Source organism: Vidua chalybeata, chromosome 18 (assembly GCF_026979565.1).
Source record: "Vidua chalybeata isolate OUT-0048 chromosome 18, bVidCha1 merged haplotype, whole genome shotgun sequence".
In the NCBI taxonomy this organism is placed as follows: domain Eukaryota; kingdom Metazoa; phylum Chordata; class Aves; order Passeriformes; family Viduidae; genus Vidua; species Vidua chalybeata.
The window spans coordinates 2,433,260-2,447,088 of NC_071547.1; the positions used below are offsets into that span (position 1 = coordinate 2,433,260).

At 37.7% G+C, this 13,829-nt stretch overlaps 1 protein-coding gene across 1 annotated transcript in view; it reads right to left on the bottom strand.

Moving 5' to 3' along the window:
* The window catches only part of DNAH10 (dynein axonemal heavy chain 10), a 50,075-nt gene that overhangs the window by 35,681 nt on the left and 565 nt on the right, over nt 1-13,829 (bottom strand). The window contains exons 2-22 of the mRNA XM_053959345.1: nt 13,573-13,665; nt 12,967-13,082; nt 12,369-12,540; nt 11,899-12,056; nt 10,969-11,199; nt 10,176-10,366; nt 9,510-9,708; nt 8,610-8,804; nt 8,290-8,460; nt 7,700-7,876; nt 7,174-7,347; nt 6,369-6,538; nt 5,508-5,659; nt 4,972-5,136; nt 4,326-4,533; nt 3,330-3,486; nt 1,735-2,211; nt 1,417-1,575; nt 954-1,079; nt 772-874; nt 361-539 (exon numbers count right to left, since the gene is read on the bottom strand). Coding sequence (XP_053815320.1) covers nt 361-539; nt 772-874; nt 954-1,079; nt 1,417-1,575; nt 1,735-2,211; nt 3,330-3,486; nt 4,326-4,533; nt 4,972-5,136; nt 5,508-5,659; nt 6,369-6,538; nt 7,174-7,347; nt 7,700-7,876; nt 8,290-8,460; nt 8,610-8,804; nt 9,510-9,708; nt 10,176-10,366; nt 10,969-11,199; nt 11,899-12,056; nt 12,369-12,540; nt 12,967-13,082; nt 13,573-13,665 — 3,773 coding nt within the window. The remainder of the gene's footprint in view (nt 1-360; nt 540-771; nt 875-953; nt 1,080-1,416; nt 1,576-1,734; nt 2,212-3,329; nt 3,487-4,325; nt 4,534-4,971; nt 5,137-5,507; nt 5,660-6,368; nt 6,539-7,173; nt 7,348-7,699; nt 7,877-8,289; nt 8,461-8,609; nt 8,805-9,509; nt 9,709-10,175; nt 10,367-10,968; nt 11,200-11,898; nt 12,057-12,368; nt 12,541-12,966; nt 13,083-13,572; nt 13,666-13,829) is intronic.

Consider the following 13,829-nt stretch of genomic DNA (forward strand, 5'->3'; position numbering starts at 1 on the left):
TTTAAATTTTGGAAAAATAAAACTTCTTAAAAAACAGTTCAAGCCTGAGATACCCACTGTCACCTGTACACATCCTATATCCAAAAGTAGTTTCACTGAACTGATCAAGAACCATGTGCAATAAAATGGCATCCAACAAATATTAGAGGTTGGGAGAGGTCTGTTCCCATCTGATGAAAGGATGTGTTTGGCCCACCATGGAGACACTGGTAGTCCTACACTAATTAAAATAATTTCACAGGGCATAGATTATTTCATGCAAAGGCTTCAGAGTTGACAGTAATCAGGGGGCAGTACAGCCTCTTCTTTTGTCCCCACCTTTGCTGTTGTGTGTGTCCCTGCAGACTCAGTGACACTGACCTTTTGTTCTGCATAAATGTCATAGACTTCCTTCATTGCTTTTGCCTCTTGCTGTGCTTTTACTAAGTTTGGGTACGATGTTCCTGGCAAGCCCAGAAGTTTCTGAGCACTGCCCAGTTCCCGCTGCCTTTCTTCTAATCTCTCTAATTCTTTTTCAAACATAGCCATGAGTTCTAGTCCTGGGAAAGGAGAGGGATTTTTCCAGATAAATCATCACAAGGATCATCATGGGAAATAAGACAGAATTTGCATATAGTCTGTAGATGTTCCAGTACTAAAAATGTTCACATTCCTGGCTGATTAATCTGCATATTAATAAGGAAAGCATGATTTTCTTCTTTAACATAAAATTTGAATTGTCCAAAGACTAATACTTTCAAAACATCACTTCACACACATTAGTCCATTTACCTTTATCAAGATCATCCCCAACAACACCAGGCCCCTCAGTCAAGAGTTTCTGGAAAAAATCTTCTGTCTCTTTGCTGTAGTCTGCAACTTGTTGCTCTGTCACCTAAAAAGAACAGCATTTAAATAGTTCTATTAAACAGTTTCCATTTCCAATAATTTTCTATACTAATTACAAGTATTACCTTTGTGAATGCTTCTTTTACACCTCCTTTACAATCTAGGCTGCGACTGACTTCTGCTGCTTCCATAAGGAGAGTCTCCCATGCTTCCCTAAGTCTGTCAGACTTCTCTTGCTCTTCTTCAGGTACCTAAACCAAAACAAGTAGCACCTCTAACAAGACATAAATAGAAACACACTTTCACAAGAAAGTGAGGAATATGTGCTCACATTACAGATTTGCCAAACACAAAACCAGTACTGAAGCGACCTTAATCAGATTTAAACACATGCCGTATGTCCATTTTAAAGTGGGCATAGTGATTTGAGAAGGGAGTCTGGACTAGAGAGTCTCCAGGCATCCCTTCAAACCTCAACAACACTGTAATTCTGTAACACGTCTTAAAAGGCAACCATTTCTTCATTCACATGTGAGGCATTTGTGCCCTTTGCTCAGATCTGAAAGGTTTGATGAGACATGCACTTACTGGAATATTGTACATTGCAAGAGTTCTGTATCTCTCCCCAGTGTCCAAGTATCTCAGTTCCACCTCAACAGCAATGTCTCTGACCACTCCAAATGCACTCAGGACAACTCTGAGATCATCCAGGGTTTCAGGAGGTCTATTCACATTCTCTGATAATTTCTGTAAAATGTAAAGATCATTTCCAGAATCAACACTGACAAAGCAATTGTCAGAATTACAATGATGAGTCAAACACAAAACACAAACAAACAATATGCCAGATTCATTTCTTAATTTATGTGATAAAGATAACAAAAATACCAAACTGAAAACACCTACCTGAATCTCATCTTGAAGGCTGAAGAGCTCCTCTCTTGCTAACTCATTAAGCAACTTCCCAAGTGACATTAGCCAGCTTTTAGCATTCTCCTGCACTGCAGAAGCTAAAGGAGCCAGCTGAAGCCTGATAAATTGCTCATCTTTAATCAAGGGCCATTGAGTCACTTCCTGAGCTACCTTCATACAGAACTGTAAGTGCTCATCAAAGATAACACAGGGAGGCTTTTCTGCAGCTAAACGGTCCAGGACTGCGCCTTTGTCTGATTTCCACAACAGGTCATACTTCTTCCATTGGTTCAAACACTTCTTGAGAGAAGCCAGGAGTTTGTGGACATTCTGAGTGATGAGAACAGCCTGTTCAATTACCAGAGGGCTCTGGGAGACATCACTGTAAAAGCTGAAAGTGACAACTTCATCCACCTTGACATGCTGAGGAGGGCATTCAATACACGTACCGTGCATCCATCGTAAGAAATGCTGGAAAGTTTTAGAGACAGGGTCAGAAAACAGCTACCTTGTTGAGTCATTTTAGTTAAACCACCCACAGAATCATTTAGGTTGAAAAGTCTTCTAATGTCATTGAGTCCAAGCAGTCCAGGACTGTCAAGTCACCCACTAAATTGTACATGTCCTCATGTGCCACATCTACACAACCTCCAGGAATGGTGGCTCCACCACTTCCCTGGGCAGCTTGTTCCAATGCTTTCTTCCCTTTCAGAGAAGGAGTTCACCATTATTTAGTACACAATGTAGGAACTGATATCAATGGTTTCTCAAATCAATTGTTTTTCTGACAGCAAAAAAGAGATCACACTTTCCCATCAACTTGAGAAGAGTTCATTTCATCCTAAAAAAAAACTTTTCCATGCATTACTCAATTGGCTTCTAAAATCTCTGCTGAGCAACAATATAGCATGACAGAGAGGAAAAGGTATTGGCTCAGTTTGAATGCAGCAGTAGAGAACAGCAAATCTGAGCACAAAAAGCACACTTAAACTAAATGTATTCATTTAAGGTGACATCTGGAATAATTTGTCCATCAGCAGAGGGCAGGAACCATGTCACATTATTTGGCTTCCTCTCAGGAAAGCAGCTCAGTGTGAAACTATTTATGCAGGAAAATATGGCTACATCATTGCCAGTTAAGTTAGATACCTAATCTAGGTATTTGCTTTCTCTAACATTTTCTGAACTGTTTTTTTCTGCTGCTTCTAATGTAGCATAATGTAGAGGAGGCCACTCACATTCCTTATTCCACCAGCTTATTCATACATCAGAAAGCAACATCTGCAGTGCAATCTGAGAAGTACTTCCTTCTGATGTATGCTGATTTATAGAACCAAATCATGTCCTTACATTGCCAAAACTGCTAAGAAGTCATCAACAATTTTACCTGAGTAAAAATCATATGGATTTTTTTCCCTTGATCATCAGTTTGTAAAATTAGAACAATGAACTAGATATTTTGATTTCAAAATAAAGCAATATGAATCTCCCCTTTGACATTTACACTTACCCAAGCATAAAATAAGATTAGTTTCATTATAATCACAAGCAAACTCTGGAAACAAAAAGAAATCTTTATCAAAAATCACCTTAGTGACCTCAACACAGTCTTGGATAGATTGCACAATCATTTTTTCAATCTCACTGGCATTAGGTTGCAGGGTTATCTCAGGAACAGATAAAACAGCCTCTATTTGTAACAGTGGCACATTTGCAAGAACAGTTGCATTAAAAGCCTGTAAATTCCTGAGAAAGGAAAAAAAACAGAGTCAAAGATAGAAATAATCAGGTGCTGCCTCCAGGAACATGCCCAAGAGAGGCTGCAATTTTCAAGTGCATGCTTAGATCTGTAACCTGAGTTATCACTGATCCCAGCTGGAAACATTGATGTGTCTGGGGAAAAAACTGTCCCACTAAACTGATTTAAAGTAAAAGCTTGACTTGCTAAAAGAAGCTGTTGGAAGGAATGAATGGAGATATTTCGGTGCAAAAGGATCCTGAGACTGTGGTCAATTTCACTACAAGATCCCAGACAAGAAATCATGGCAAAGTCATCTGAACGTGGATCAGATTACAGAACATGGGTGATGGGAAAAAGAGATGATTGGGAAGCTTAGTTAGATATTACAACAGAGCTGCAATGCTGTATTGCAATAACACCTTGCTTGTAAGAAAAGCCTCAGGCACTGCAGAACAAGTAAAACCTTTGTTCTTGGACTCGTGTCCCATGCAGCACAGGAAGGCACCTGGCACCCAGACACCAAGTTTTCAAAATCATGTTTTTTAGGAGAACAAAACCTGGATTTTAGAGATAAACCAGGGAAGTGCAACTACACACATTGCAGCAAACGTGTCTTATTTCTCTCTTCTGCCAACAACATGCCAATATTCATTTTTTCAGAATTTGAGTTTCCTCTCTACCTTGTTATCAGTTCTCCATTCTTCACAGAAAAAAAAATCAGTAGAAATACAAATCTTTCACAAAACTGTAAGTCATTGATGGGTTCAAACAGAATGTCAGCACACACACTCATCAACAGATCCAGGAGAACTTGGAAACCCATTAAAGCAAACAATTCACTTACCTCACAATTAACTGTGTCAACACCTGATAAATCCTATTTTCCCAATATGCATAATAGGAAGCTAATTTTGGAGATTTGCCACTGTTTGTATAGGCAACTCGTCTTTCCACTTCTATTAGCAATTGTGGAATTGCAGAATACTTTCTAACCAGTTGTTCCACATCTTTTGCTTGCTCACACTTAACATAGTCAAAAAATTCTTTTGCTCCTGCAACAGATACAAAAACTAGCATTATTAACTGCAAAAGATCAGTTTTATACACTGGAATAATTACCTGCGTTTTATTTGTGAACATGAAATTGATCTTATACAATGATAAAAAAATCTTCATTTATTAATGCTTAATTTATTAATATTTCAACCCTCTGAAATATGGATTTTAATCAGATTCAACTATTTAATAGCAACCTTTTTACAACTATGAAGCGTTGAAAGAAATTTGATACATCACCCACACAAGTGACAGAGAGATCTGGCAGACAACCAGCTCGCTGCCAGTTCCATCCTCTGTTACACCCTGAATTACTACTATAACCAGTTTTGGTAATAATTAAAAGGGTTGATCTTAGCAACTAAAACCACAAAGTAGCAGATAGAGAAAAATTAAACACCACAGAGCGTGGAAATGAAAATATAAAGACTTACCAGGACGTTTGTCACCATTTTTTGAATGTGGAAACTTAAAGAGATTTGTTGATTCTATAGACTGAAGTTTGCTGCTTATGTCTTCAGAAATATGATGAATCTGATGGACAAGCAACTCTAATCTCCCAATGCTTTGTGTACATTGGACAACAAATTCACCAATACCTTGAAATAAATCATAACCATTTGGGTTTTTTTCTCTTTTAACAAGTATTTCACCAATGCATCAAAATTGCCACAACCAGACATGTTTTATCTCTAACCCATGGTTCTGCAAAATCATAGACTGGATGTTTTCTCAGCTAATCCTTCATCTTGCTCCGTTACAGCTTTTTGCTAAGGGTTTCTCACCATCTCCACTGTTTTAAATATAATTAAAACACAAGAAATATCTCCTGGATCAGAGTTTGTCTGATCAGCTATTCTGCCCCTGTGGCAAGAGGTTCTGCCATCATAAATACAGATTGCAGAACTGAGGAGACTTTTTAAACTAAAAATAAACATCTAAGGCTATTTTAAAATAGTATCTCCATTACCTACAGACTTCCACGTGAGTCTTTTGTGTCCTGCTTTCAATATTCTCCAGAGTTCTTGGACATAGTGATCAAGAAGTTTGATTTCTGCTTCATTCATCATCTCCATTAATTTGTGATAGCGATCCAGCATGCCTTTCAATTTATTTGTGTACCTAAGGAATGCAAGAAATGCAAAAGAAGAAAACACAAAAATTATTATTTTCTTGAAAAACAGCTCCAAATTCCACCAAAGAGCAGAGAATTTCCATCATTCTATTCAGACTTCCATATAAAGCAAAATTTGCTCAACTAACCAGTGAATATGTATTGATTATAAAAGTAATTTATTTCCCACTGAAAGCAAAGAAAAGTTTCATATGGCTCCAGAAGTAGTTGGACAAACCTCTTCTGCCCCATCTCAGAAAGTTATGGAGACAGCCCCAGTTCGCAGTACATTAGTGAAATGAACAGGTGAACTTTTAAATCCATTTGAGGAACTTACTGGCACATCTCTGTGCTGAATGTCTGTGATAATTTGGACACAACTGACTTATCCAAGGGTGTCCAGGAAGAATGCAACAGTGAGTTTAAATGAGCTTAAATATAAATGTCAGAAACAATTCATTGCAAATTATTCTCCTCTCAGATTTGGACAAGTTGTTAATTTGTATAACAGTCCTACAGCATAAAGGATGCAAAGAGTGCCAGAGAAAAGCCTATCAGTGCAACATGGCCATTAGAAATTGTACCCTTAAAAAAAAAGAATCACTAAGGGGTCTCATGTTTCCAAAATGTGATGACTCAGGGCCTGTTCCTGGAGTGAAATTACTTGAAATGCAGCCATAAGCCTGTATGTGAGCAGATATTCTGTTACAGCCTTACCTAAGGTATTTGTCTTCCTGCAATGCCACATATCTCGCCATTTCTGGGACTCGAAGCCCTAGCTGTTCCATGTACTTTGTTTCAATGATAATCTCTTGGATTTCAGGAGAAAAATTCAGAGCAAAGCAGACACTTTTCCTGGTGGTGAGAGGCTCATCTGTTGCAGAGCTCTACAACACAAGAAAGCAGCAGAAAGGAGAGGAGCAACAGATTTACATTACAAGGTAAAGGTGAGCTTTTTGGAGACATTTGATAAGGCAAAAGGTAAAAGTCAGAATGACTGACATTCAGAGCTTGTGGAAATGCCTTTAGAATTTGATAGCAGCCTCAGCATTCCCAGTTCAGAAATTAAACAGAACTACCTTTTCAGTTGTCAGTCACAAGAAACAAAAATCACCTCTGTTTACACACTGCTGCAACCACTTACAGTAGAAATCCCACTGGAAATTCAGAGTCAGACAAAAGTTTAGTAGGAACAGGATTCTGCTGGAAACCAGCCTCTACCTAACTTCAGCTCCAAGTAGTATAGCAATGTCTCAAAAATGTTATACCAAAACCTAAAAATTAACAGGAACTACAGCACAGAGGAACACACAGAGAAACACCATTCAATCATTTGCCAGGAACTATGATTCTTATAAATTCAGGAACTATGTCTTATAAAGGATCACAAACAATTCTGAGCCCAAAACTTTTTCTAAATCTGTGCTTAAAATATTACTCTCAGAAAATTCTCGCTGACCATCAGGTAGGTTTCAGTTTTTCCCCTCAGAGAAGTCTGGTACACAATCTTCCTACATTTCACCTGCTCAGAAGTCTCTGGATTAACATTTGTTGCAGCCCCATCAGCAACAAGAGTCAGCAGAGTGTCTTTCAGTAACAATGGAAGCACGTGTTCTGTCCTCTCTCTCCACTGACGGTATTTTTGATCTTCATACTCTTCCATTTTCTTGGTCACTTGGAGATATATTTGTTGCACCTAGAAAGGACAACTCTGTATAACTCATTTTAAAGATCATGAGAAATGTTTAACTAACCCGTCCTCATATGGTCTATCAATATGATTGCTGGTTTTTATTAGATAAGAGAACAAGTAACACCCTGTAATTACAGCAGACACTGGAGAATTTGGGCTCTTGAATTATATAATTGATTCCATCACTGTCTCCCTGGGAAAGAGTGGGAAGGTTTCAATCCAGTTTTCACATCTAACATGGCTTGCTGTGTGCAAAGTCTTGGGACTTCCCCTCACATTAGAGCACTTTCACATCTTTAGAAGTGTGTTACAAAAGTGCTTCTTCCTTCATCAAGTACCAAAAGACCCAACATACTTCCTGTCCACGTTTAGAGGCAAGCAACTCCTCTTCTTCTTGGAACCGAGTAATGGTGTGTCTGATCCGATGGGAAAGGGATCGGGACCAGGATATTGCTCCAGCCACTGGAGGATGGTTCTTGTACAGAGGTGGATCCTTGAGGTTCTGAACAAAGATTTGCTCAACAATTTCAACCTAGAAGAGAATAAAATATTGCAAGTAATCATTTTCCCCCTGCTTGTCCACGATCACTGTCTGATACACAGCACAAGTTCAGAAGCTAATTCCAGCAGCAGGATAAAAATAATTATTTTGTCTTTATTTCTCTATCTTGTGGAACAGCCACAAGCCCTGTTGCATTCAGAGCACCTTCCTGTTCCCACACAGTGTCTCACACATACAGATGTGCACAACATTTCAGCAAATTAACCAGACTATTTCTCCAACTTGGTCCCAAAAAAAGAGAGCAATTATCATGTTTATTTATAAAAGTTTTCAGTCTTTTACATAATAAATGATACACACAGGTATTTAGACACATACAGATTTATGATTTTCATTAGGTAAAGAACTTCATGTACTGGATAAGAAATCCCTAAATTGAATACCTCTTTACAATATTGCTCCAAAACAACACTGAACTTTTTCATGAACTGCTTGTTAATAGTTTCAGGAATCTGGATGTGTTTGTATTTTAACAGCATGTCAAAAGCAGTTTCTGCTGATCGAAGGGTCGTGAAAGATTCATCAATAAACCTTGTCATCTTTTCTTCAATATCCTAAACAAAGGAAGAAAGCAAAGAAATCCTGTCACTTCGAAATTCATCCTGCAAAACCAAGAAAAGGTGGCAAAATGAAAATACTTTTTAGTAAGAGCAGTCAAGTTTATTTTTACTATTTTTTGGTAATCAAAGTACATGGTACTTACCAGAACATCTTCTCTAAATTCTTCCATAATGAATGCCCAGTCACGTGCATTTTCCACGCTAAAAGGATCAAAGGTCAGGTCTTCCAGAGCACTAATTACTATATTTACTTCTCTCTGCAGTTCATCAACACCCTTTGGATCTTCTGTCACAGTTATCAGTTCAGGAATAAATATATTGTGAAGCTCTTCATTGACCTATTCATTCAGAAGAACATACCATAAACCTTTCTTTCTAATATTTTTTCTGCCACTGAACACATTACTGTTAAATTTTTCCTTTAAAAATATCAGCTACTCAGAGAGTGATCAGTTTGTGCTGGGATTTAAATCTCAAATATTTTGAGACACTGAAAAAAAACAGCAACAATCTACAAGCCCAGCACTTCAGTTGTTATAACAGATAATACTCAGTTATTAGTCCTTTTCATTCCACTTTACACAGTTTATTGATTGTCCATATTGCTAATTACCGTGACTTAAATTAGCCTAAACACAGCATCTCTCCATCCATAGGTTATTCTGCAATTAATACACAGATTGACAGATGGCCAAATTTTATATTATCGTATACTTAAATGGTATTTTATCTACCTCATTAAGGTAGCAACCCATGAAAATCACAAAATGTGATCACAAAATCACAAATGTGTGAAACACTTGCTGCAAGTCTCTTATGTTCACACCATGTACACAGCAGCACCTGTCCCCAACCAGTACCTGGAGTAAAGTCATTCCACCTCCAGCATTAAATGTAGTTTTGTTGGAATCAAAGGCACCACTCAGGTCTCAAACACAAAACAGAAAGTTGTTAACAAGTCTACACCTACAGCACAAAAGAAGCTCCTCTACAGAAGAAGACAGTGATTACACAATCTCTTTATTTATTGTCTATATTCCTACCTGAAAAATATCATACAGATCTTGACAGATTGAAACCATATAATCCGTTTTGTCAAATAAACGTTTCACGTCAAATTTCCAGTATCGCTTACTTCCTGACGCTTCAACTTGGACACAAGTAGTAAAATAACATTTTTTCCATTGTTCAAGAGTGTTTTTGGCTTCTGTTATTTTCTTTTTTGCAGCAGCTGTGTCTTGTCTATTAATCAAATCAACACACAACACAGTTAAGATACTATAGATAGAAATACTATAGATAAAAAAATCATATCTCAACTGGAATAATATTACCCTGGTTTAGCAGATTCTAATGATACAAAATCTAGGCAAAACTTGTAACTTATTTTCAATGTAATTTTGAAAGGCAATATTATTTGAGGAGTGATTTTGGTTACATTCATGCCACTTTTTTACCTCTACCTTTCTATTTGTTTTATTGGTTCATGTTCTTTCAATACAAAAGAGGACAAGAACCTATTTCTTCAGGGCTGATTTAGTAATTTATGAAAATTACAAAATAAATTGACTTTTAACTGACCTTCTAATACAACTTCAGATGGTTGAAAAATACAGACACCTCTTTGGTGGAAGTATCATCTCCTGCACTTAGAGGCAAGTGAAGCTTTTAATAAATACAGCCCAGTTAAAGAGAAGCCCAGCACTTACTTAAGGAGTGTTTGCAGATCCACGACTCGGCGCACTCTTTCGGAAATCGCCCAGGAAAGTCGTTCCAAGAAGGGCACCATGCGCACATCCTTGTTGTAGTGCCGTGACATGATCCACACCAGTCTCAGGGCATTCAGCAGGGAAGGGATTACATTTGAGATAACATCAACCCCAGTGCCAGTTGATAAATTCTATGAAATGCATATTGTGGGTAAGATGTCATGAAAACATACAAATTCATATTCAGTAAACTAATGTTTATTCTGGAAATGCCTCAGGTTATGAAAGTCTGTCAGATTATTAAATAAATAATCTGGATAAGGAGACATCCTGGTGCCTAAATAACACAGATGGTTAAAGATGTGCAAATCTGCACCATTTTCTCCAAATTATTTTAGGTCCTGATTTCAAATTTTGGCTCAACTCTTTGTTTGGATGATTTTCAATACAATTTACACTTTGAAACATCAGCTGTAATTTGTGGTAGAAACTACCTTAAAAAAATCAGTAGAGAAATCCTTGCTTTCCCCAGTTCAGCTATTTCATCAAAACTCCCAAGGTTGGACTACAAACCAAGTGCTCACAGCTCTGAGCTTCCAAACATTAGAACCACTGAAACTCATACAAAATAAGCAGCCCTTTTTAAAAAATTAAATACAATTTGTTAATCTAGAGTATATCTGTATTGCTGTGAAAAAGTGAAAAAATAAACAAGAGATGATTACATCAACAGAGAAACCAAACTCAGGTAAGCACAGTTCAAACTCCACCAAGTTTTCTCAAGGGCAGGTACCTTCAAATGGCGTTCAAGAGTTGAGAGAAATCTAGCATTATCTTGAGCTTCCATCTGATGCTTTTTGAGGTCACTTAAGACTATCTGTAAATCTCCAGTAAACTCAGATTCAGCTTCCTGCAGTATTTCCAAGACTTTTTGCACCTCTGGGAGCTTTATCTGTTCAGTAAGAGCCCTTAAAGTAGCATTATTTTCACGCCAGAGGTTAATCTCTGCAAGTGGACCATTACCCTACAAGTAATGTGGAATCAAATAAAAAAAGATTAATTACCATTATGCAAGAGTGAGTATTTATAATCAGGGTTATATTTGTTCCTTCTTTTCAATAAACTTTATGCAGAGAGAAACTTGATAAGATTCAACTATGCAAAAAGCCAGGCAGAAGAAGATCCCTGAGATAAAGAGCTGTACACACACTGAAGGGAAGTGCTTATGGGGAGTATATCCCTGAGCTTGTGGCTTTTGCACAGATAACTTTATAGACACAAAACGCCTCAGCATGTTTAGTGGTATTAGTTATACATACACTTGCAGAATCAAAACCTGAAAATAAGATTTTTTTTCTTTTTCTTGAGATCACTTTTTTTGCAAAAAAAGAAAAAATATAGCTGTCTATTAAGAAAAAAATTACTCCGTGCAGTTTTCAGTATTTCTTGGCTCTTCAGAAGAGAGCAGATAACAAAAGTCCCTTAGTTTTCCATAGTTATCCTATGTGGGTAGGATCTGCAGTGAATTACTTCATATTTTATTTATATTCTACTTCTCAGAGCCACACAGTTCCTCACTACTTTTGTTCTCCTTTTCAATAATTAGTAAATGGTTTTCCAACAATCAAACATGAAAAGGAATTAAAAATTAAGCCAGTTCTTGTGGGGAAATGAAGCAAAGTCTCCAGGAATAAAAGCATCTTGGCATTATAGGCAAGGCTACCTGTGGAACCTTTTTCAGTTGTTCCTCCAGAACTCCAGATATTAATTTCTGCCAGGTCACTGCACAGCTTTCCAGAGACTGAACCACTTCTGGAACTGTGGCAAGAACAGTCACTTCTCCATCTAGATTTACAGTGGGCATCTCCAGTTTAAGATGCTCTATTGGAAGAAAACACACACAGAATGAACTGTCTTGTTCTGGCAGCATTGGCAATGTGACACCACTGGATATGTCTACCCCCTCTCCTACTCTTACTCCAAACCTTTTGAAAGACTTATCACTGAGTTCATCCATTTCTCCACACTGCCTGCTATGCTTCAGGGCAGGAAAAGCACAGCTGATATCAGCAAAGAGCAGCTTTAATCAAATCTATTTGTTATTCTACATAAAGCCACTCTCAGGTGAGCCTCGTTCTACTGCCATGTGCTGTAATCACCACAGTGCTGGCAGAGGCAAAGCATTCACCTCACCTGGTATACTCAGCTGAGTTTCACTCGTTGTTACAGTATTAGAGTCCTCCACTGACTTTCTAGGCTCAGGCTCGGGTAGATTCATGTCTTCAGAATCTGTGTTTTCACTGTCTGCATCAAAGGAAGTTTTCTCAGTCTGCTGCTGGCCACGGGAGAGAGCTGGTGAAAACTGCTAGGATTGAAACAGGTGCCATAGATTAGATGGTTCATATTAAAAAAAAAAAGTTTACGAGCAATTCACCTAACCATTAGATATTGTTCTAAAATTTAATTTAAGTGTGTGTCCTCCCATTTCACGTCCTTAGCATCATTCTTTCTGCCTCAAGTTCTGCAGGGGAATAGCTCCAGCGTGCCTTTATTAAAGTCTGTGAGCACAGAAATAGACGTGTCTGGTGTCACACTCTTAAATGATTCTCATCTAGGGGGAAAAATGGGGAAACAAAATATCAAATAAGCATTCACAAATAGTTCATTTTGGCATATGAAGGTCACTTATTAAATATTAATATGTCTTATGTATAATCCATAAAATACTAAATAGGCAAATCACTCCTAGAAACACTCAAGGTTCCATATATAAAAGCTGTCACTCATTTACCTGTGAGATGGCATTCTTTAGCATCAAGAGAGTATCATCAGTCAGCAAACCAGACTTTATCACTCGAGGAAGAATCTCATTAGCTTCAGTCAGGTCTTTAGGTACAGCAACTGTTTCTAAACAGTATACAAAAAAATTAGTATAAATCTAATTAACTGATACAGAAAGTATAAAATAATTTTAATAATAAATTAAAACTCCAATAAAACACTACTAGGTTTGGTGCAAGTCATGTTCAAAACTAGTCCTGGTTTTAATAGTGCAAATGCTTTTTCAGAAAGGGCAGAAAAATAGTTCAGCATCATCACCTGGTTTTAAGTCTTTACAACTCAGCCTGATAGTTAGAATATAGTTTTCTGTTCAAAAGAACAGTGGCTTGATTTGAACTCCTACTCTACAGACAGAGGAGGAAAATCTTTGCACAGAAATGCTGTTAAATGACAAAACATCCCAGACCTTGGCTCTATTCTGAGTGTTTTCCTACCCAGTTAAATAAATTTGATGTGCACTATCCTGAGTCCTCGTCTCTATCAGATCTTCACAATGGGAAGTGCTGTTTAATGCAAAACTGGAAATTCTGAGGCTGCAGTTCTTCAGGGCACATACCTTTGGTGTCTCTCAGAAAATACACAGTAGAGTTTGACACAAACTCTTCCGGAATTTCATTAAAAGCCACATAGAAACGCTCACTCATGCCACCTGCAAGTGCACAATTGCAAAACGGGAGTAAAGCATGATACAACACTGCAGAGGGATGATGCAAATCCCACAAACAGAGGGGACAAAATTCTAGAAATGGGTGGGATAGAAGGGGTTCAGGAGAACACAGCCGAACCCAAGGGATGGAAAGGCAGGAAAAGGGG